The sequence below is a fragment of the Anoplopoma fimbria genome, chromosome 12, assembly GCF_027596085.1.
Source record: "Anoplopoma fimbria isolate UVic2021 breed Golden Eagle Sablefish chromosome 12, Afim_UVic_2022, whole genome shotgun sequence".
Classification (NCBI taxonomy): Eukaryota; Metazoa; Chordata; class Actinopteri; order Perciformes; family Anoplopomatidae; genus Anoplopoma; species Anoplopoma fimbria.
Window position 1 is genome coordinate 620,262 of NC_072460.1, and position 22,102 is coordinate 642,363.

The 22,102-nt window shown below is 41.2% G+C and overlaps 3 protein-coding genes across 4 annotated transcripts; all 3 read left to right on the forward strand.

The window, feature by feature from the left end:
* Positions 1 to 1,746: 1,746 nt before the first annotated feature.
* On the forward strand, positions 1,747 to 6,896 carry LOC129100342 (vesicle-associated membrane protein-associated protein B-like). Of its 2 annotated transcripts, none has more exons than XM_054609946.1 (6): positions 1,747 to 1,992; positions 3,764 to 3,916; positions 4,646 to 4,749; positions 5,149 to 5,229; positions 5,678 to 5,809; positions 6,055 to 6,896. In XM_054609946.1, the coding sequence occupies exons 1-6, from the start codon at positions 1,935 to 1,937 to the stop codon at positions 6,226 to 6,228; spliced, it is 702 nt and encodes a 233-aa protein (XP_054465921.1). In that variant the 5' UTR covers positions 1,747 to 1,934; the 3' UTR covers positions 6,229 to 6,896. The 2 variants fall into 2 exon arrangements, with proteins under 2 accessions (XP_054465921.1, XP_054465920.1); XM_054609945.1 differs by having other exon boundaries at positions 1,749 to 1,992; positions 5,627 to 5,809.
* Positions 6,897 to 9,462: 2,566 nt separating this feature from the next.
* On the forward strand, positions 9,463 to 14,502 carry LOC129100343 (charged multivesicular body protein 4b-like). The gene is given in 6 exon segments (XM_054609947.1): positions 9,463 to 9,500; positions 9,502 to 9,647; positions 10,810 to 10,987; positions 11,432 to 11,546; positions 12,091 to 12,217; positions 13,182 to 14,502. Coding segments are annotated over 6 exon segments (669 nt in total). The 3' UTR covers positions 13,247 to 14,502.
* A 1,084-nt stretch (positions 14,503 to 15,586) lies between these two features.
* On the forward strand, positions 15,587 to 21,141 carry eif2s2 (eukaryotic translation initiation factor 2, subunit 2 beta). Its single transcript, XM_054609951.1, has 9 exons — positions 15,587 to 15,770; positions 17,185 to 17,368; positions 17,490 to 17,590; positions 17,708 to 17,837; positions 17,914 to 18,014; positions 18,721 to 18,869; positions 18,986 to 19,042; positions 19,196 to 19,281; positions 19,733 to 21,141. The coding sequence occupies exons 1-9, from the start codon at positions 15,756 to 15,758 to the stop codon at positions 19,906 to 19,908; spliced, it is 999 nt and encodes a 332-aa protein (XP_054465926.1). The 5' UTR covers positions 15,587 to 15,755; the 3' UTR covers positions 19,909 to 21,141.
* Positions 21,142 to 22,102: the final 961 nt, after the last annotated feature.

Here is a 22,102-nt window from a genome sequence, read left to right on the forward strand (position 1 = left end):
ATTTAGCTTTTGGTGTGAATTGTTGCTTTAAGATGCAACAGCAACCTAGCTCCTATCTTATATTAGTTTTCTATGAGAAGTGGAGTACGGTGGGATTTGAGGAAGCTATATTTCCCCCTGGAAAAGAAGCCATTTGTAAAAGTAGATTTAAAGTAAGTAAAGGTGAACTGTGACCTGGAAGGAAGAACACAGCATGGTAACCAGTCGTACTCAACATCTGATGTCTGTGTATTAAATGTAATTAAGTGTCAGCTATGAAGACATGCAGCAAATATAAAATTCAACAAATAACTAGTGAGGTGAAGTACCGAAGGGATTTCAAAAGGAAAACATTGTTGGCTGTAAGGCAATATATACCAACATATTATATAAGTGGTTTTAGGTCCTACCAGGAAATTTCTTTGTATTTAGAAGAGGAATCTTGTGCCTGGAAAATAACTAATAGTCATTTTGCTCGGGAAAAGGACAAAGGTAGAAATTATGTCAGGACTTCTGTGTCGGGGTATAATAAATATTCAACTCCCCACAGTTTGAACTGATTTAAAACTGCACCTTTGTTAAACCCTGATTCATATGAGGCCTGGGGATGTAAGCCCATGTCTAACAGTGAAGTTTTGCTCACACGTGTTTGTGTCTCAACTGTTGCACTCTGACAAGTATCAAACTGAATCCTAATAGTTACAGTGTGTATGTAGATGATATGAAAATACAGAGTTAGAAAAACATGAGGGATAAAATACTGACATAAGCTGTAAAGGGGTATATATAATAATAATATATATCCATCCATCCATCCATTTCCTCCACTTATCCGGGCCGGGTCTCGGGGGCAGCAAGCTAAGGAGGCTCCTCCAGACGTCCTTCTCCCCAGCAACACTTTCCAGCTCCTCCTGGGGAACCCCGAGGCGTTCCCAGGCCAGACGAGATATATAATCTCTCCAGCGTGTTCTGGGTCTACCCCGGGGCCTCTTACCAGTTGGACGTGCCTGGAAAACCTCTAAAGGGAGGCGTCCAGGAGGATCCTGATCAGATGTTGAACCACCTCAGCTACGTGAAGGAGCAGCGGCTCTACTCCTATCTATATATAAAGTGTTTCAGGGTGTGCTCTCTTTATGTATATATATATATATATATATATATATATGTTTATATATATATATATATATATATATATATATATATATATATATATATATATATATATATATATATATATATATATATATATATATATATATATATATATATATATATATATATATATATATATATATATATATATATATATATATATAAAGTGTTTCAGGGTGTGCTCTCTTTATATATATATATATATATATATATATATATATATATGTATATATATATATATATATATATATATATATATATATATATATATATATAAAGTGTTTCAGGGTATATTATATATATATATATATATATATATATATATATATATATATAATATATTTATATATTTATATATATATATATATATATAAAAGTGTTTCAGGGTGTGCTCTCTTTATATATATATATATATATATATATATATATATATATATATATATATATATATATATATATATATATATATATATATATATATATATATATATATATATATATATATATATATATATATATATATATATATATATATCTATGTATAAAGTGTTTCAGGGTGTGTTTCAGGGTGTGCTCTCTTGTTTGCGGGCATCACGTGACGCGTCGCCGCAGCCCCGCCCCTCAGTGACGTCGCTGCTCCTCCGTCGGTCGCGTCTGTTAGCACAGTTAGCATTAGCAGGTAGCGCAGCTGTCGGTGTCGCTCGTCGGTCGCTCTTCCCGTGTCCTCCTCCCTCAGCAGCAGACCGTGTCTCCGGAGCTCCCTGAGCCGTCGTCTCCTCTCCGCCGTCAGAAGCCGCGGGGACATGGCCCGCACGGAGCAGGTCCTGCTGCTGGAGCCGCAGCATGAGCTCAAGTTCAGAGGTAACGACCCGCAGGACCGAGAGACCCGCAGGAACACAGACCCGCAGGACCCAGACCCGCAGGACAAGAGACCCGCAGGACCGACCCAGACCCGCAGTGACCCGCCGGGTCGGTCCGGGTCGGGGCCGCGCTCTGTGCTGCACGCTGCGCGGCCCCGACCGAGGAAACGAAACCGTTTCTGTGTGCGACGATGCTAGCTAGGTTAGCCTGGTGCTAGCTAGGTTAGCCTGGTGCTAGCTAGGTTAGCCTGGTGCTAGCTAGGTTAGCCTGGTGCTAGCTAGGTTAGCCTGGTGCTAGGTTAGCCTGGTGCTAGCTAGGTTAGGCTGGTGCTAGCTAGGTTAGCTGGATGCTAGGTTAGCTGGATGCTAGCCAGCTAACCTAGCATCCAGCTAACCTAGCTAGCACCAGGCTAACCTAGCTAGCTAGCTGCACTCCTGGCTGTCATTGCAGCGTCAGCAGGCCTCTGTTTACAGGATGAACCACCAGATATCTGCTGGGACCTCGTCCTCTTCACGCCGGTGTGACGGTGTCCCGGTGTGACGGTGTGGATGGAGGTGTGACGGTGTCCCTGTGTGGATGGAGGTGTGACGGTGTCCCTGTGTGACGGTGTCCCGGTGTCCCTGGATGGAGGTGTGACGGTGTCCCTGTGTGACGGTGTCCCGGTGTGGATGGAGGTGTGACGGTGTCCCTGTGTGACCCCTGTGTGACGGTGTCCCGGTGTGGATGGAGGTGTGACGGTGTCCTTCACTGTAGCATCCATCCCCTCCCAGCTGCTGTGAGCTGCAGAGGGGTTGTTATGTACAGATCAGCTGGTGTTCCTGATGGCTGCTCTCTGAAAGCCTTGAGGCTGATGTGGCTGTAGAACCGGGTCAAGATGGCCTAAAGAGACGTTCAGCCAGGAGCTGCTGGTTCAGTCAGGAGATACTGGTTCAGGAGCTGCTGGTTCAGTCAGGAGATACTGGTTCAGGAGATACTGGTTCAGTCAGGAGCCACTGGTTCAGTCAGGAGCTGCTGGTTCAGGAGCTACTGGTTCAGTCAGGAGCTGCTGGTTCAGTCAGGAGATACTGGTTCAGTCAGTCTGGTTCAGGAGCTGGTTCAGCTGGTTCAGTCAGGAGCTACTGGTTCAGTCAGGAGATACTGGTTCAGTCAGGAGCTACTGGTTCAGTCAGGAGCTGCTGGTTCAGGGATTGATAATTGCAAAGAGAACCCAAGAGTATGATGCCTACGCCCACTCAGTTACTGATGCTCGTGTATCTGAAGCTCAGTGTATCTGATGCTCAGTGTATCTGATGCTCAGTGTATCTGATGCTCAGTGTATCTGATGCTTGTGTATCTGAAGCTCAGTGTATCTGATGCTCAGTGTATCTGATACTCAGTGTATCTGATGCTACTTGTCGAAAACACATTTCTTAAAACCAGTAGTAAGTCTCCTCTGGTGTCCAGGTTTGGGCTGAGGGCGGGGCATGACTAGTAACGTAAAGGCTTGCACACTTTGCTGCTCTTCCACTGCCTTTAAATGTTTAATGTGCAGTGTTTACGACAGACTCTGGGGAGCCCCACACACACACACACACACACACACACACACACACACACACACATGCACTACTTATAAATTCATCCCTGCAGACACACAGTGTCTGTCTCATGCCCACTGAGTTTTGATTCTTAACTAGGAAACTAAGCCATTCACACAAACTACTACTAGTAAATACGAGTGTAAAATCACTAACCCTTGAGTCACTGTCCTGTTTCTCTGTTTCCTCCTCAGGCCCGTTTACAGATGTTGTCACTGCCACTCTGAAGCTCACCAACCCCACGGATAGGAATGTGTGTTTCAAAGTCAAGACAACCGCGCCTCGCAGATACTGTGTGCGCCCAAACAGTGGCATCATTGACGCTGGAAACTCCGTCAATGTTTCTGGTTCGTAAAAATGTTTGCTTCTTCTGACAACATGGGTAAAAAGCCCAGTCAAAACCACACATCTCCTTCAGATAATTAGATGATACTGATGCAATCAGATGACTGTATTTTTGACTTTGTGTTTTAATAATGTTATGATCTGCATTTGCTTTCAGACTATATGTCTAAATTAGGGTTAGGTATTTGGTATCAGAGGAAAATAAATCACTACATTTGTGGATCTAATGGCCAAGCAGAAGGAGGCATGTATTGAGGAGTTCCCCCAGCACTAACACTTATATAAGTAGTAACATTTAACTTGACAAAACAGAGTTAAAGTTCTATCAAGCTACCAGTCAGTACCAGCATGAATCTTCCCACCTCAGATCTAAAGTGATTGTACTGATACAGCAGTCGGCCTCTTGTGGTTAGAAATGTTGAGAAACCATCAGTAGGCATATCTGTTAAATCTTTGCAGCAGCAAGGTAAATACACTTCTTTTGTTTGTTTTACTATCATGGAAATCAAACTGATAACCTGAATTTCTAACATTCATTGCGAGCAAAAGTATGGTGCTCTTTAATGATAAAATAAATGATCATCCAGGCAGGTCACAGTGTAACCCAAATCATAAACCTGACTGCCGTCTTTTCATTTACAGGTTGTGTCATAGTTGTTATGGGCCAATAAAGGACGTCACTCTTTCCCTAATGTTCTGGCTCTCCATTCTGTTACTGTTTTTCTCCACAGTTATGCTACAGCCGTTTGACTACGACCCCAATGAAAAGAGTAAACACAAATTCATGGTGCAGTCCATGCTGGCTCCATTCGGCATGACTGACATGGAAGGAGTTGTGAGTACCAGAGCATATGATATGCTTTGTGATTATATTCTTGTTGACATATTTATTTATTTATTCCTTAAACTATGTGACTGTTAAACCTAAGTGTCTTTTGGTGAACCAGGCTGTAGGCACCTTCATCTTTCAGGGACCTACACTACCTCCAGCTAAACCCTCTCAGGGTCGCATTGTCTCATTCTGCAGAAACTCTTCTGAAACATTTATAATACATTTCGATAATCTGGAGAATGTCATTTTTTTTTGATAATTTCTGTAGAACATTTCCTGTAAAGTAATGCGTTGTAATACGTGAAAGATGAACAGAACTGATCAGATGCTAAAGAATCCCAGGATGAATTTTCACACCATATTCTTCCTGTTTGTTTCTCTCCTCGATGTTCTTGCCCACAGTGGAAGGAGGCAAAGCCTGAAGAGCTGATGGATTCAAAGTTGAGATGTGCATTTGAGATGCCTCTAGAAAATGACAAAACTGTAAGTCTAACTCTTTGGGTTATGGTCATTTGTTTATTTTAAGCATTCAATCATTAAGTGTCAGGTGGAGCTGCACAAAAGTCACATTTTCCCAGGTTGCCTCATTTATTTCACAGATTTAAATGTATTCAGACTTATGATAGCCATATTAGATCTAAATACATCATATCATATTGAAACATTCACATTGCATTTTTACCTTAGTTCAATTTCTTTTGCACAATGTTTTCCTAGTCTCCTACCCATCAGCAACACATCACTGTATCACCCATTACATGCTTGTTTATTCATTAGGGATTTATTCTTTCACTTTTCATTTCACTCTCTACCTCTTCTCTGCATGTCTCTTCATCCCCTTCCTGCCTCTCATCCTCCCCCACCCTCACTCTCTCCACAGCATGAGAGTGAAACCAACAAAACTGTGTGTTCCTCTGCCTCCTCTGTTAAGACTGAGCTCTCTACACTGCCCAAGTCAGCCAGCGCCTCCCTGGATGACGGGGAGGTGAAGAAGATCATGGAGGAGTGTAAGCGGCTGCAGATGGAGGTGCACAGGCTACGGGAAGAAAACAAACAGATCAGGGTGAGACGCACAAAAACAAAGAGGCAATGTTGCCTAGTTGTGTTTCTCATCACAACTAGGCAACAAAGGTGTCGTGAGTCTATAGTGTTGTACTTATGTTGAGGATTTGTGTGTACTTAGCTTGTGATTTGACGTTTCTGACAGCACTTTAAGACTGCAATATTCTACATGCTTCCTGTTTACTGTGTATGTTTGTGTGTTGAGCTGGTTTGACCGTGTCTCTGACTCTTCTCTCTGGAACGCAGGAGGACGACGGGCTGCGGAAGAGAAAGGTGACCTCAATGGGCTCTCCTCACTCTTCTTCCTCCTCCGCCATGGCTACCTCAGCCATGAGGGACGAAGGCCTAAGCACCCGCGTCCTGGCGCTCTGCGTTCTCTTCTTTGTCATTGGAGTCATCATTGGCAAGCTGGCCCTGTAGAGACACAGACAGACAGAGAGCACAGTGACAGACGGGCGGACGGCGTGCTCGGCAGGACACGTGTCAATGACGGCAACGGGGATGTCTTCTGGGTTTCTGTTTGTTTCTCTTCCTTTTCTTTTCTTTTCTTTTAACATTTAAGGCAATATCACGATGGTTTGTCTGGATGGAATATAATTTAATGTGTAAAAAGAGAACGAAGCAAGGTGATCCCAAGTTAAACCATGAGTGTGAGGGGTTTTGTCACAGGTTTTGCCTTTTGTCTTTTTTTTTTTCTGAAGTAATCACCACCTCTGATCTGTTCTTTCCGTCCATCCCTCCTTCCTAAATGATCTTCCGCAACTTGCACAGGTAACAGTTAGTGGTGTGTGGAAGTGGCGTCACGCTGGCTGAATGTCTAAAGTCTTTTTGTTGATTCTTTATTGATTCTTAAGTCTTCAAGTTTCTCACTCACATTGTCTATAAGAAAGATCTAACACTCCTCTTCTGATAATCTCTCTTCCACTTATTACTGATAATCTACAAGAAGAGGTGAACACAAGTGATCAGTGAAAGACTTTTTCTCTAGATTCAAACTCAATGTATTGTTTTCGTAAACTGTGTGTGTGTGTGTGTGTGTGTGTGTGTGTGTGTGTGTGTGTGTGTGTGTGTGTGTGTGTGTGTGTGTGTGTGTGTGTGTGTGTGTGTGTGTGTGTGTGTGTGTGTGTGTGTGTGTGTGTGTGTGTGTGTGTGTGTGTGTGTGTGTGTGTGTGTGTGTGTGTGTGTGTGTGTTGATTTTGCCTCCTGCAGGAGGGCTGATGTGTCTGTGTGGATGTTTTTATGTGAGGAGATCACAAATGGTGAAATCACAGGCTGTTTTAGAACAAAGGAAGAGGGGTGGTTTGAAAACTTAACTGTCATCTGAAAAGATTCCCTGCACACACCAAAAAAATTGGGGTATATGTTGAAAATCTGATTAAAACTTTTTCTCTCTGACCTGACCAATGAATCAGTAGAAATCCGATGAATTATTTTGTTTGCCATTTGAAAACTATAACCTTCAAGATTATGATAAAAACATCCATGCTGCAGGGTGATCTAGTTAAGAAAGCAAAGCTGTAATTTAGTTCAGATTTTCCCGGTTAACCCTTAAATGTTCTAGGTAATTGCTTCCTCGGGTTCAGAGAGGCATTCGACCAAAATGACAACCCCTCTCTTAAAACAGTGCACTTATCATGCAAAACCAACGTTTTACAGTGGACATTTTCAATATATAACATACGGTATGTAACAAAAGCTTTGGCCACCGTGTTTAATTTTGCTCATGAAGTATTGTATTTGCGTCCTCTAGTGTGTTACAGCAGTTTTTTTTCTTCTTTTTTTTCTTATATTATCATGTAGTCAGATGCTTCTGTTTATAATATTCAAATGCACTATATTCAAGTGTCCACTCTGCAGTCTGCATGAAATGACCTGGATTTATTATGATTATTATTATTTGAGTGTTGAAGTTATATTGGCAAAACAAAAAAATACTGTCTTCTCAAAAGGGACCATCTTGAGTCTTGTTTATCAGTGTGTGTGTGTGTGTGTGTGCGTGCGTGTGTGTGTGTGTGTTTTTCCTTTTGATTATCCTTTTGTTTTATGTTGGGCTCTGGTGGTTCTGAGATAACTGAGACAACACAGCTGTATTATCTCGGCTGTCACATGACCATCTTAGCAAGTTGTTAAAGAAAAAAAAAAAGAATAAATATCTGTGTTTTCGTTGCCTGAGGGAGCTCGGAGAAGTGGGGATGTGGGAGGACTGACTTGTGAATACACACTACATTAAGAGAAAAAAAGGCATCAGTGCTTCAGACCACACATGCAAATATACAGTCACACAACGGTGTAATCACACAGTAATTGGATACTCTTTTGTATGTACATAAAATAAAATAACTTAAAAATATAACTGGCAAAGTTATTAACATACTGTAGTAAAGGAGGGGAATAATTAAACAACCACCATGGATGATGTAGCATCATAATGAATTAAAATGCATAAACCCCAACTGTCTGCTTCTGTGAAAAGTTTAATCTTTTTTTTTTTTTCACGTTTACTTTAGATTAAAATGAGATTGTAAGGTGTGTGTATGTGTGTGAGAAGCAAAAACACTTTCTGGGTGCAGAACCACTAAGAAAAGCCTTCACTAGGGGGTTAATATATACTGAAATACAACGGAAGAACGTTTAAATACAAGGTTAAACTGCTACTTCCACTGTTTCTACACATCGAGATCAGTTTAAACTTCATGTGAACACAGTGGTGTGATGTCATATTTAGGGCTCTTGAGACTACAAACTCTTTGAAGATGGACTCCATTACAGAGTGGGAGGAGCCTACATTTACTCCTACATCATTGAAAAATCAAGTATTTGTGAGTATGCAAACACTTCAATTCAACCGTTTTAATGTTAGAATGACACACTATGTCTTCTTCACTGAAAGGTTCTGAGCTTCATACTGAACCACAGTCTGACACATTGATGGAGAACACTGCACTGCTCCATGGAGCTCAGAGAACCAGGAGAGAACACTGCACTGCTCCATGGAGCTCAGAGAACCAGGAGAGAACACTGCACTGCTCCATGGAGCTCAGAGAACCAGGAGAGAGCACTGCACTGCTCCATGGAGCTCAGAGAACCAGGAGAGAACACTGCACTGCTCCATGGAGCTCAGATAACCAGGAGAGAACACTGCACTGCTCCATGGAGCTCAGAGAACCAGGAGAGAACACTGCACTGCTCCATGGAGCTCAGAGAACCAGGAGAGAGCACTGCACTGCTCCATGGAGCTCAGAGAACCAGGAGAGAACACTGCACTGCTCCATGGAGCTCAGAGAACCAGGAGAGAACACTGCACTGCTCCATGGAGAACACTCTCAGCTTATAGGTGCATTCTGATAAATAACACTATATCTACAGGTTATAAAGTGTCATTCAGCAGATAAGAGCGTGAGCAGCTTCTTCTTTGTGTTCAGTGAACTCTGACCCCGGCTAGCCCCGCCCACTCCTCCCCGGACAGCATGACGTCACCGGGCCTTATCCCGGAAGTAGAGAAACGTCAACAATCCTTCAGGCTTCAGCGTCCGTGTAGCCTAGCTGAGAGGAGCAGGCGAGACTCCTCTGGGTGTTCCTCTACTCATTATACATACACATACACATATACATACACATATACATATATATATATATATATACACAGACACAGACATGTCGCTGTTCGCTAAGGTGTTCGGGGGCCCGGGGGCCGGGGGGCCGGGGCCCGAGCCCTCAGGAGGCCATCCAGAAGCTCCGGGAGACGGAGGAGATGCTCTCCAAGAAGCAGGAGTTCCTGGAGAAGAAGATCGAGCACGAGCTGCAGATAGCCAAGAAGAACGGCACGAAGAACAAGAGAGGTGAGTCTTCATCAGTCTTCATCAGTCTTCATCAGTCTTCATCAGAGTCTTCATCAGAGTCTTCATCAGTCTTCATCAGAGTCTCATCAGAGTCTTCATCAGTCTTCATCAGAGTCTTCATCAGAGTCTTCATCAGTCTTCATCAGAGTCTTCATCATCAGTCTTCATCAGTCTTCATCAGAGTCTTCATCAGTCTTCATTCATCAGAGTCTTCATCACCCGAAGCTAGCTGGGTCGGCTAACTTTCCCCATCTGTCAGACTGCTGGCAGCCTCCTCTCTCTCCTCTCTCCTCTCCTCTCCTCTCCTCTCCTCTTCTCCTCTCCTCTCCTCTCTCTTCTCCTCTCTTCTCTCCTCTCCTCTCCTCTCCTCTCTCCTCCTCTCCTCCTCCTCTCTCCTCCTCTCCTCAGACTGCTCCTCCTCTCCTCCTCCTCCCTTCCTCACCTCCTCCCCTCCTCACCTCCACCACCTCATGAAATCTATTGGACAAATATCCCAAACATCTCCTGCCAACCTGTCTAGTAGTAGTTGATGGACAGAGTAATATATTGATTTTTGTTGCCACAAGTGGGGCTAAAACATAGGCTTTAAAACAATATTGATCTGCATAGCCTTATACTTTAGGTTATCCGTAAATGAAGAATCACTCAATGTTGACAGAGAAGTTGCAGACCCCTTGGTGTTAAACTGCGTTCACTATAAAATAAGCTTTGTTCTGGTACCTTACTTGGATACTTTACATTGATCTTAGCTTGTTTTCTTTCTTCCTCTAGCTCTACAAAGGGGGATAGAATGAGTCAGCCCAGGCTAAGTCTTGACACTGTCTTATAGTTCTGTGGTTGTGGTCATGTGACTACTGTGGCTGAATCATTTCTACTAGGAGAGAGAGAGAGAGAGAGAGAGAGAGCCAGTCACAAGCTATTTCTAACACTCCTCCTTGTTGACCGTAGAGGCACTCACCCGGTAGATTAGTGAGTAAGCATTTCATTTCTGATCATTTCACAGGATATGCCATGCAAATGTTGAACTGCTTTGTAAGGCTCTCATTCCTGTTAAAGGACAAAACAATCCCAATGATTCACAGTTTCACTTCCTCTCATTGAGCGCAGTCAATCTATTTTTGGGACAGTCTAATCAACCTCACCCCCGTCTTTCTCTCATCAGCGGCCTTGCAGGCTTTGAAAAGAAAGAAGCGGTATGAGAAGCAGCTCACCCAGATCGACGGCACGCTGTCGACCATCGAGTTCCAGAGAGAGGCTCTAGAGAACGCCAACACCAACACTGAAGTGCTCAAGAACATGGGCTTCGCTGCCAAGGCCATGAAGTCTGCCCATGAAAACATGTAAGAGGGAGCACCCAGTCACTGACTAAGTCCTTTATGGATCCGACTGATGTGAAGCCTGTTTGTAAATGCTGCTTCTAGATTCTAGATTTCCTTCGTGGGACTACAGGGCAAGAAGAAAGAGCCAGTCTGCTTCAAATCAATAGAAATATTATGAGGAATATGCTTTACTCGTAACAAAATACAAAGGATTTGAGCAATATATAGTGATGCCTCCCTTATCCAAACACATAAGCACCGGATGTTATGATGTTATCAGTGACAGGATCAGAAACTATTTGAATATATAATAAAACATTCATACACATTTACCTGCCAAAATGATTACATACTTCTAACTCTGCCAGCTTGTCAGTATGTGTAGGTATATGAGGCTTGGTTAAAAGCTGTTCTAGTGCATTCTGTTTCACTCTCACATGACTAATCCCCTGCTTGTTGTTTCAGGGACATTGACAAGGTGGACGACCTGATGCAGGACATTACAGAGCAGCAGGAGCTGGCCCAGGAAATCTCTGACGCCATCTCTAAACCCGTCGGCTTTGGAGCGGAGTTTGATGAGGTGGGCAACGATTTCAGATATTAGATCTAGATAGATATAAGATAGATTTCCTCTGTGTTTAACATACAGTAATAAGTGATGGACTTATGATAACACAGGGTTAACCACAAAGTTCAACATCACCGTCGTTGCTGCCCAGTGTTGTTGTGAGACCGGCCAGGTTAAGCACAGTTTGTTGACGTCTTTGTGTTTCTTGAGTCATTACTTGGGCATTAAGGCTTCCTTATTTTTGAATGGTTTTATTCATAGACCAACTTCACCACATGTTATGCTATTGCGTCATTAGGGGACAATATAGCAGAAAGAATGAACACGCTCTTTCCCAAATTCTCAGTCAACTGACTGGAAGTATTTATATTAAACTCAAGTGGAGAGACACACTAGAGCTTATACCACCCCAGACTTCATTTGTAAAAATAAAAAAACTAATTTCTTATTTAATCTGCATTGATTTACTAGGATCAATATCTTTGTGGTTTGGGATTTTGCATGGATTAGTTTATGATTATCCTTAACTTTAGTGTTGTTTGCTGTCTTTGGCCAGGATGAGCTGTTGGCGGAGCTGGATGAGCTGGAACAGGAGGAGCTGGACAAAAACTTGCTGGAGATCGGGGGACCAGAGAACGTCCCCCTTCCCAACGTGCCTTCTACTTCATTACCGTCCAGACCTGGTAAGAGCCTTTTGAAAAACTGACTATTACATTTATAGAAAGAAATGTTATATTCTTTGTATAATATTCTATTTCTGTGGCAGCATCTTTTTTTAGTTAGAGGAATAGTTGTCACTATATATGACGGAGATGGAAGATTTTGCCGTTTTAGGGACGTGGCAATATTTCTCGGCTCTGTGCAGTTGCCAAGTAACCAGTAGAGACTCCATGAAGTTATTGTTCAAGGCCAAGAAATAGTTCAGCGCATAACCCCATTGTTATTTACTAAAACAGTGATATCCGATACCAGATCGGCCCATTGTCACTGAAACCCGATCCAGCTACTTGAGTCAGTATCGGACTGATATGTGATATCAGTATCTGTGCATCTCTAGTAGAGATATATATATATATATATATATATATATGTATATATATATGTGTGTGTGTGTGTGTTTATTTTTCTAATGTGTTTAGTGTGTGTCGCTAGTAAACATATAAATGAATTTATTCTAAACAGTGGTCCTGTGTAGAGTTGCTTGTGTGTCAAAGTGTTCAGAATCTTTTAAGACACAAAGCTAATCAAACCTACAATTAGTTTCCATTTTAAGCTTGTTCACAACAACTCGCCACTAGCATAATGAGCTCCCAACAGCAATCCCCATACAGAACTGAGGTTTAGGTGCTCTTCATCCACCACATTACCGGACGTAATTATTGTAACAATTACGACAATGTAGTTGAAGTTCTTATCATCCAGTAATATATCCTGCATCCGCAGACATGAGTCGATCTCATCCAACTCTTAACCAGAAGGCAAATAATACTATTTTCTGAAATGTTGAACGTTTGCTTCTGGCTCAGCTGTTAAATTAGAGGTTTGAGGTGGAGGTTCATCCTGGTTCAGGATGAGGTCTGGAAGCGTAATCGTACCAATTCATTCACATCTCTCACAACTGTTCTTTCTATCTCTTCACCCCCAAAGCCAAGAAAGAAGAGGACGAGGACGACATGGAGGACCTGCAGCGCTGGGCGATGGAAGCTATGTAGAGGCAGCGTCTGCCACATCATACCTGCATCACAGAGGGAAGAGGAAGGAGCAAGTGGGAATGAATGGACTGATAGGATGTTGTGTATGAGTATATTTTTGTGTGTCTGAGGAGAGCTGACTTTATGTAACACTACAAAATAAGCAAAAATGCTGTAGACTTTTGTTTTTGCGTCCCCTTCACAACTACAGAGACCCCTGGGAGCTCAGCCAATGAGCCTTTCAGGGGCTTTTATACTGAAGCTCTATCACTGTACTTTGGAAAAGTAACCTCATATTTTTACCCTCAATTTTAACAATACTAGCACTTACTGATCATTGTACTGTTCAGGGCTATGTCAGCGCCCACGGAGTTCATACTGAGGTGTAATCTCATGAGCTCTGTGGTGCGATAAAGGAGTTGTTACCAGATTAGTGTTACCGACTGCATGGTGTTTCTGACATCACTGGATGACAGGGGAATTTTCATAGATCCTCAATGATCTGTTTCTGACTCACATATTTACCTGTGTTTTGTGGCGTTAAACTGGCTGGATGTTTTTTGTTTTTTTCCCCCTTCTTGACAAAAATAACAACCCTTTGCTGTCTTGTTTTTTGTTAATGCTGTTGAAAATAGGAGTACAGCTGAGCATGAGCTGGATGAATAAGCTATGAGCTGCGTGTTTGCGAGAATGCAAACCTCTTTTGTTTCAGGCTGCGTGCTTTGTCTTTTTCCCTCCTCCTCGCCTCCTGTCGCCATTTCAGCAGATTCTCCCTCCCTCAAAGGCATTCTCACCAGTGGTTCTTGTTATTTGGTGTAAATATCCCAAATGTGTCTCTTTTTATATACTGTATTTCAGCCATCACTGAGAGTTTGTGTTGAGGTTGTGTGAAGCATGCAACAATGGATAAATCCCTATACAGATCACAAGGCACGGCTAGAAAGAGATGTTAAACATTTTCATTCTGCTCTGTCTGTCTGTCCTTCTCCGTCCCTCTTATAAAGGTTTTTGTTTCAAATTGTATAATGTTGAAAAAATAATAATAAACCATTGTCACACCTTATTAACTGCATCTTGAAAGAGATAGTGGTTTGTAAAAGATTAGATTAAAGTCAATCTACAACATTTTGGAGTTTAAAGAGTTATTAACGTTAGTTTTTCAAAGTCATTATGTACATTTTTTACATAGAAATAAAACATAACCCAAGAATGGATGGACAAGCATGTTTGCATTTATATGTTTTATTTATCCAGATGAGAATATTATTTGCAAAATCATTAAAGGTTTTCAATTCTTTTATTGTGGTTTTGTCATTTATAATATGTCAGAACATCATGTTCCATAGCCGGGGGTCACGTCTTACCACCGGCCCAAATCCCTCAAATATTCAGGTAACTGTCAGATGATCCAGTCATCAGATGTATGGCTGTATGTATCATCATTTTAGCTTGAAAAGTGATTAATAGATGCAAAGTTAACTGTTCAGCGCTCAGTTATGTTTACACTCACATGCTGACTGATATAAACTTCTGACTGTTGGGGTTTGCTTAGAATGGAATGTATATAGAGAAGGACATACTGTAACATACTGTAACCTACTGTTACTGTAACATACTGTAACATAGTGTGACATAGTGTTACTGTAATGTACTGTTACTGTAACATAGTGTAACAGTCTGTTACTGTAACATAGTGTAACATACTGTTACTGTAACATAGTGTAACTGTAACATAGTGTAACATACTGTTACTGTAACCTACTGTTACTGTAACAGTGTAACATACTGTAACATAGTGTAACATACTGTTACTGTAACATAGTGTAACTGTAACATACTGTAACATAGTGTTACTGTAACATACTGTAACATAGAGTAACATAGTGTAACTAACATACTGTAACCTACTGTTAGTGTAACATAATGTAACATACTGTAACTGTAACATACTGTTACTGTAACATAGTGTAACATAATAACATAGTAACATACTGTTACTGTAACATAGTGTAACATAGTGTAACTGTAACATAGAGTAACATAGTGTTACTGTAACATAGTACTGTAACATAGTGTAACATAGTGTAACTGTAACATACTGTAACATAGTGTAACATAGTGTAACATAGTGTAACAGAGTAACATAGTGTAACTGTAACACAGTGTAACTGTAACACAGAGTAACATAGTGTAACCTGGGGGAGAAGAGCAGGATAACTGTCATCATGAATATGCATCTTATGAACACATGATATCAGTATTGATCACAGATTAGATGTCTGTACTATTGAAAATCTAAATGAAGATATTGTGAGATAAATCAGCAGACAGGATATTTAGAACAGTTTCGCTCTAGAGCAGTCAAAGCAACGCGACGTCGCAGGCTAATGACGTCAGGATCGGGTGAGTTCGCGCCTGCGCAGTGCAGACCCCACGCTGATGCAAGACGTCCTCAGCGCAGCATTGTGTCAGCAGACGGAGAGCAGCGACCGAAGCCGCACGGCCCGCACAGCCCGCACAGCCCGCAGACATGTCCGGAGACGAGGTGAGAGCCCCGCTGACCCTCTGACCCTCCGAGGGCCCCGAGAGGCCCCGGGAGGCCCCGAGGAGGCCGGCGGACGGGCCCGCTGCGGAGGACGGGCCGCTCACATGGCCGCAGCGGCGAGACCCGAAGCCCGCAACACACCCCGCACCGCCCCGCACCCGCACACACACAGACCCACACAGACCCGCACACCTCACACACACACCGTGTTCCACTCACCCGCCCGGAGCACTGAGCTAACGAGAGCTAATGCTAGCGTTAGCTTCAATGCTTCAATGTTTCAATGTTTCAATAGCTCTCGTTAGCTTCAATGCTTCAATGTTTCAATGCTAGCTCTCGTTAGCTTCAATGCTAGCTCTCGTTAGCTTCAATGCTAGCTCTCGTTAGCTCAATGCTAGCTCTCGTTAGCTTCAATGCTAGCTCTCGTTAGCTCTCGTTAGCGGACGTGGTTCTCAGTGAGACTCTGAATTGAAGATTATTCGATTAATAATCGATTATTATCTCTGATCAATAAACTGCGTTCATAGATTCTAGTGATTTACTGACTCATCAACACGTCAGCCTTAATCCATCAGATGAACGTCATTATTATTATATTTAATATTATTATATTTATTAATATTATTATATTTATTTATTAATAATATTATTATATATTAATAATATTATATTTATTAATAATATTATTATAATTCATATTTATATTATAACCCTTTATTGAACATCAGTTAGATGAGAGAACAGGAAGAACCTCAGTGTTGCCATCAGGTCCTGTATCAACACCTCCATGATGTATATGTGTATATTTATATGTACATTTATTTATATATATTTATCTATATAGATATATTTATATATGTCCATCCATTTATCCCGCTTTTTTGCTAAATGTGACTCAAACAGAGATTAATTTTTGCCGATCCATTTTCGGTCAATTGAGTTTTCAATCAATGTCAACTATGATCTATTACATATATATACTTCAGTCACAGCTGGTCAGTCGTTGAGACGCTGTTTTAAATCAGGGCCCAACATATGAGACCGCACTTATCTTTTATTTATTGTTACCAGATAACTAATTGATGAAAATAACCAGGGGTTACATTGATGACCTGTACATCTCAAGGTGCATGAAAATAATAGAATCAGAAAAGGAGATGTCCTTCCCGTCTGCTCATCTGGTGTGTTTGTATATCACGTTGTCACACTGAAAAACACCAATGTATAACACTGGTTAAGATGTGTTCTAAGAAAATGTTGTAATACATTGAACACCTGCCAACACATGAATATCAATAATCACATTAGTGCAAGCAACGATACAATTAGTTGAGCAATGGGAACGGGGGGAAAGTCAGAAACTTGTCTCAGTTGTAAAACTTAATTTTCTCTCTTGTCTTTTCCTCTCCTTCAGATGATTTTTGATCCCAACATGACCAAGAAGAAGAAGAAGAAGAAGAAGCCCTTCATGCTGGATGAGGAAGGAGGAGAGGGGGTGGGAGGAGAAGAGGCTAAGGAGGTGGAGGCGAAGGAGGCAGAACCAGAGACTGGAGACGACAAGGAGCTGGATCTAGATGAAGATGAAGGCAGGAAGAAAGGTTAGAAGAGAAAAAGAGATGACTCGGTGTCGATGGGTGTTCTTCATGGGGGATGTGACTTCGTATTGAACCACCAGCATGCATTAAGTCAGAATTAAGCAGTTTGTTTTGTCTTCTCTAGAACCCTCCGATGATTTGAACGACTTGAACTTCTTCAACCAGAAGAAAAAGAAGAAGAAACCCAAGAAAGTATTTGATAATGAGGTCGAGGAGGGATTAAAGGTCAGTCACTGCTAATCCACAACCAGTTTTTCTTCTTTCTCTTATGTCCTAACCACATTCACATATTATCATTACTCATCTCCTCGCTGACTCTCACCTCTTGCTGATCCAAATCAGGAGCTGAAAATTGAGGGTGAGCAACCGGAAGTGCTGGAGGAGGACAACCTGGACCTGATGCTCCCTACCAAAAAGAAGAAGTCAAAGAAAGTGGACTTTGATGAGGGAGAGTTGCCGGAGAAGGATGACGGTGAGAATAGGTCACTGCATGTTTGAAGCAGAGAACTAAAGGAAAGCATATGTTTACATCATATTTCTGTTTCCAGCTTTGGAGGATGATGAGGGGAAGAACAACGATGGGATCTCATTCAGCTCCATCACAGGGCCGTCCTGGGCCGGTACTGAAAGAGACTACACTTATGATGAGGTAGGAAAGCTGTAAACACACACACACACACACAGCCATGTTATTTAAATGTTATTATGCGATTAATTTGAAATGAGGAAGGACAGCTTGTTTGTGCTCAGGGAAATTGGAATATGTAAGTTTAAAAATGCTGTGCTAGAGATGAAAAATCTTTTCATCTACTCAAATGTCGCACTTACTGGTTCTGTATGCACATGCAGAAAAGAATGTAGCGGAAAATGAGGAAGGTATCTTATTTCTTACCATCCTTATTTAACTGACACAAACTGTACTGAGTAAAAGAAGGTTGTGAGTAAACTTCCATAAATCCGCTTAGTAATCACAGGAAAAATACTTTTAACCCCAGAATAGGCATGACAATCATCATGTTTTTAGTTATCCAGTGATGGCTGTCTGTACATTCATGGGTATATTACAAACGGGAACTGAACAGTTCCTTGATTTTAATTATGCGAAATTGCCAAAAAGTAAATAAGATGGCCTTAAAACTGGGGCTCAAACTGTAGCCCTCATCTTACTCCCTGACCTCATGGCAACATTGCACGACTTATTTCCATGTTGCAATATTTTATTTGTATTTGTGGAATATTGACCCTCCTCCCCCATTTATATTCAGATTTTCACCCTTTAAGGAAAACCTGTGACCAGAAAAGTCAACAATTAAATGTTTTGTTTTGGCTTAAACTTTGCACCTCCTATGTCTCAGCTCCTGAACCGAGTCTTCAACATAATGAGAGAGAAGAACCCGGATATGGTGGCCGGAGAGAAGAGGAAGTTTGTGATGAAGCCTCCTCAGGTGGTCCGAGTGGGAACAAAGAAAACCTCCTTTGTCAACTTCACAGACATCTGCAAACTGTGAGCTTCCCCCTCGCACACACATCAAACCGTTACTGTCAATCCCAGTTGTCACTGACAATACAACATTGTTAAAGTGATATATACAAATTGACCTTTCATGTACTTCAACACAGGTTGCATCGTCAGCCTAAACATCTCCTCGCTTTCCTGTTGGCCGAGCTGGGAACAAGGTAAACACTTTTGTATTTACAATCACAATTCATGGATACACAGTAATTCGATTTGGAAATTTTAGGCACTTGTTCCTCAAATGAAATGAAACATTTCTGTGCCTTTTTTATAATGAAAGTCTGATTTGTGTTTTTTATTTTTTTTGCTCACAGTGGTTCCATAGATGGAAATAACCAGCTTGTGATCAAAGGCAGATTTCAACAGAAACAGATAGAAAACGTGTTGAGAAGATATATCAGTAAGTACCAATTCATTATAGTGAATACAAATCCAATTAGACTCTTTAAATGAATGCTTTGGTTGAAGGTTTTTTTTTGTCTGTATTCAGCTTTAGTCTATGGATTGAATCTAAAAATGTATTTATCACTTGTAATGTAAATGCAGCCTATGCTTTGTTCTCTGAGGGATGGAAGTCCCGAAAAAGAAAATTGGATATAAGCAGAATATATGAAAGAAGATATAAAATTGAACCTGTTATGAAATGAAAAACAATGTTTTTTCTTTTTCTAACTGAGTCTGACAGTGTTATAGGATCACAATGCTGGATCAGTGGTCTTTTAATCCTCTCTGTTTCCAACATGCCCGTCATGGGTTCCACCCCTTTTTAATTCAACACGAGAACGTCCTAAAGAACATAGATAACTCCTGTGAGTACGGCGATGATAATAACTGTCTTCTCCCTCCCACAGAGGAATATGTGACGTGTCACACCTGCCGCTCCCCGGAGACCATCCTGCAGAAAGACACTCGCCTCTATTTCCTGCAGTGTGAAACGTGCCACTCCCGCTGCTCCGTCGCCAGCATCAAGACCGGTTTCCAGGCTGTGACGGGCAAGAGGGCACAGCTGCGCGCTAAAGCCAACTAAAATAAGACCACCGAAACTGGGCTCCGCCTCCTCCCAACTCGGCTTCCCCTTTTTTCCTCAGAGGGGCCGAAGCTGGGGTCGGACGCCCCTCTGATTCGCTAAAAGGACTCTCTGGATCGAACTGCGGGAGGGTTTGGCTGTTAAGTTGTGTCGTGGCCTGACAGGGCAGGGAGTGAGAGAGTATCTAGAGCTGACAGATTGGGTTCAGGCACCGTTAGCAGATGAAGTGTACCACACACACACACCATTGAATGCATTTGATTTGTTGTCTGGTTGAACTCTCCACCTCCCTAGGTTTTGTTTTTTCTTTTTTCCATTTGCTGTGATTCCTAATTCCTGATTTGATATGGCTTCTTCATCTTTTACTCTCCCACTTAACATGCACAAGAGATGAATATTTCTTTAGATAAGGAATGGATTTCTCTGTGCAACCAGCCAAATTGCAGTTAAGCTATGTTGATCTCCAATGACAGCGTAGTTGCTCTGCTAATTGTAGCCATTTGGCTCATAAGGTTACATCGCTGTTCTTGAATTCAAGATTGCGTTCCTGTTTCTGTTCTGGCCCGAAACGACAAAACTGCCAGTCCAGAATTTTCTGCTCTAGCTTTTCAAGGATAAAAATATTAAAATCACCGGGCCGGAGTACACGGAGGAAGATTTGTCTCATTACTAGTCCGTGACAGCCCCGACACAGACCTCATTTTGATAATCTTTTAGCAGGAGAGGACCACAAAGTCAAAGAACTAGGGGTTGATAAAGGGGAGAGCACTTTCTCGCTTAAGACTCTGAGGGGTTGTTTGTGAGACAGACACAGAAATGAGTTTGTAAGTGGCATTGATGAGCAATTTTGTACTTCATTATTGCTTCTTTTTGACTTCTAAGGTTAAGATCAACACACTTTATCAATCATTTGTGATCTGATGTTAAATCTAATACAATGAATTTTGTCAAGAAGAGCAGCTTTCTTGAGCTCATGCCAGTCCCCGAACACAAACGCCCAAATGCTTCCCCCTAAAAACAGCTTCTGAGCAGGGGCCTCCTCCAACAGGTCTTTATTTTCAAGTGTGATTTCAACAACTTTACACCACAAGCTGTCCAGGTTACGAGGAGTTTCAGTCCAATGATACTGGTGATGTTAAAGTTTGAGAAGGATGTGGATAAGTATGACTGGCTGGAATTGTTTTAAAACCTGGTTTTTACAAAAATAAAATATTCTACTCTCTCTCTCTATAACTGCTCTCTCTCTCTCTGTGTTTACATCCATGTTCCATCAATTTGCTTTGTACAGTGCCTCTTTACTAGTTCAATATTCAATCAATAAAAAGTTCCTGTGAAAAATGTAACCATAGGGACCAGAGACGGTTTTCTCTGGTCAGTGATTTGATTACCCAGCAGCAGGTTTGCTCCTCACTCCCACAGATTACACGTTGCAGCTTGTACTTAGATTTGCTGGATCAGAATTTACATGCAAAGCACAATACTGAGACGAGAAGTTCGTCAGGTCCACTTAAACCACACATCAACCCCAATGATTATATAGAGCCAACATTGTACTACTAATAATCTTCCTATATTTTAATATATATATATATAATATATATAAAATTCTATTTCCATATTAAAGTATGAGATAAAAGAAGGAAATAAACCAACAGAGCGTACAGGACGGTGATTCCTTTGGGTTCCTGTTGGTGTGGAGGGAGATGAGCAGGTGGATGTTTTGTTGCAGGTGAACCTATAAACTCTGTTAAGCGTCGGTGAATCAAGGCCCTTTATTAGGATGTATCAACATGTATAAAGGATTATCTTATCGGGCATATGGCAGGATGATAATGATGATGATAATGAACTAGAAGACTTTAAATATAAACATGTTAGTGGTGCTGAGAGGACAGCTGGCTGGAAACATCAGCACCATTGAACCAATATATTTTCATATAATCTACGATCATCACTGAAATAAATCATACAGGTTATTATATTTTTATTATAATTATTATTTTATTATTATTATTATCATATATTATTATATTACTATATTATTTTATTATTATTATTGTTGTATTATTATTTTATTATTATTATTTTATTATTATTATTTATTATTATTATTATTATTATTATTATTATTATTTATTATTATAGTATTATTATTATTATTATAGTATTATTATTATTATTATAGTATTATTAT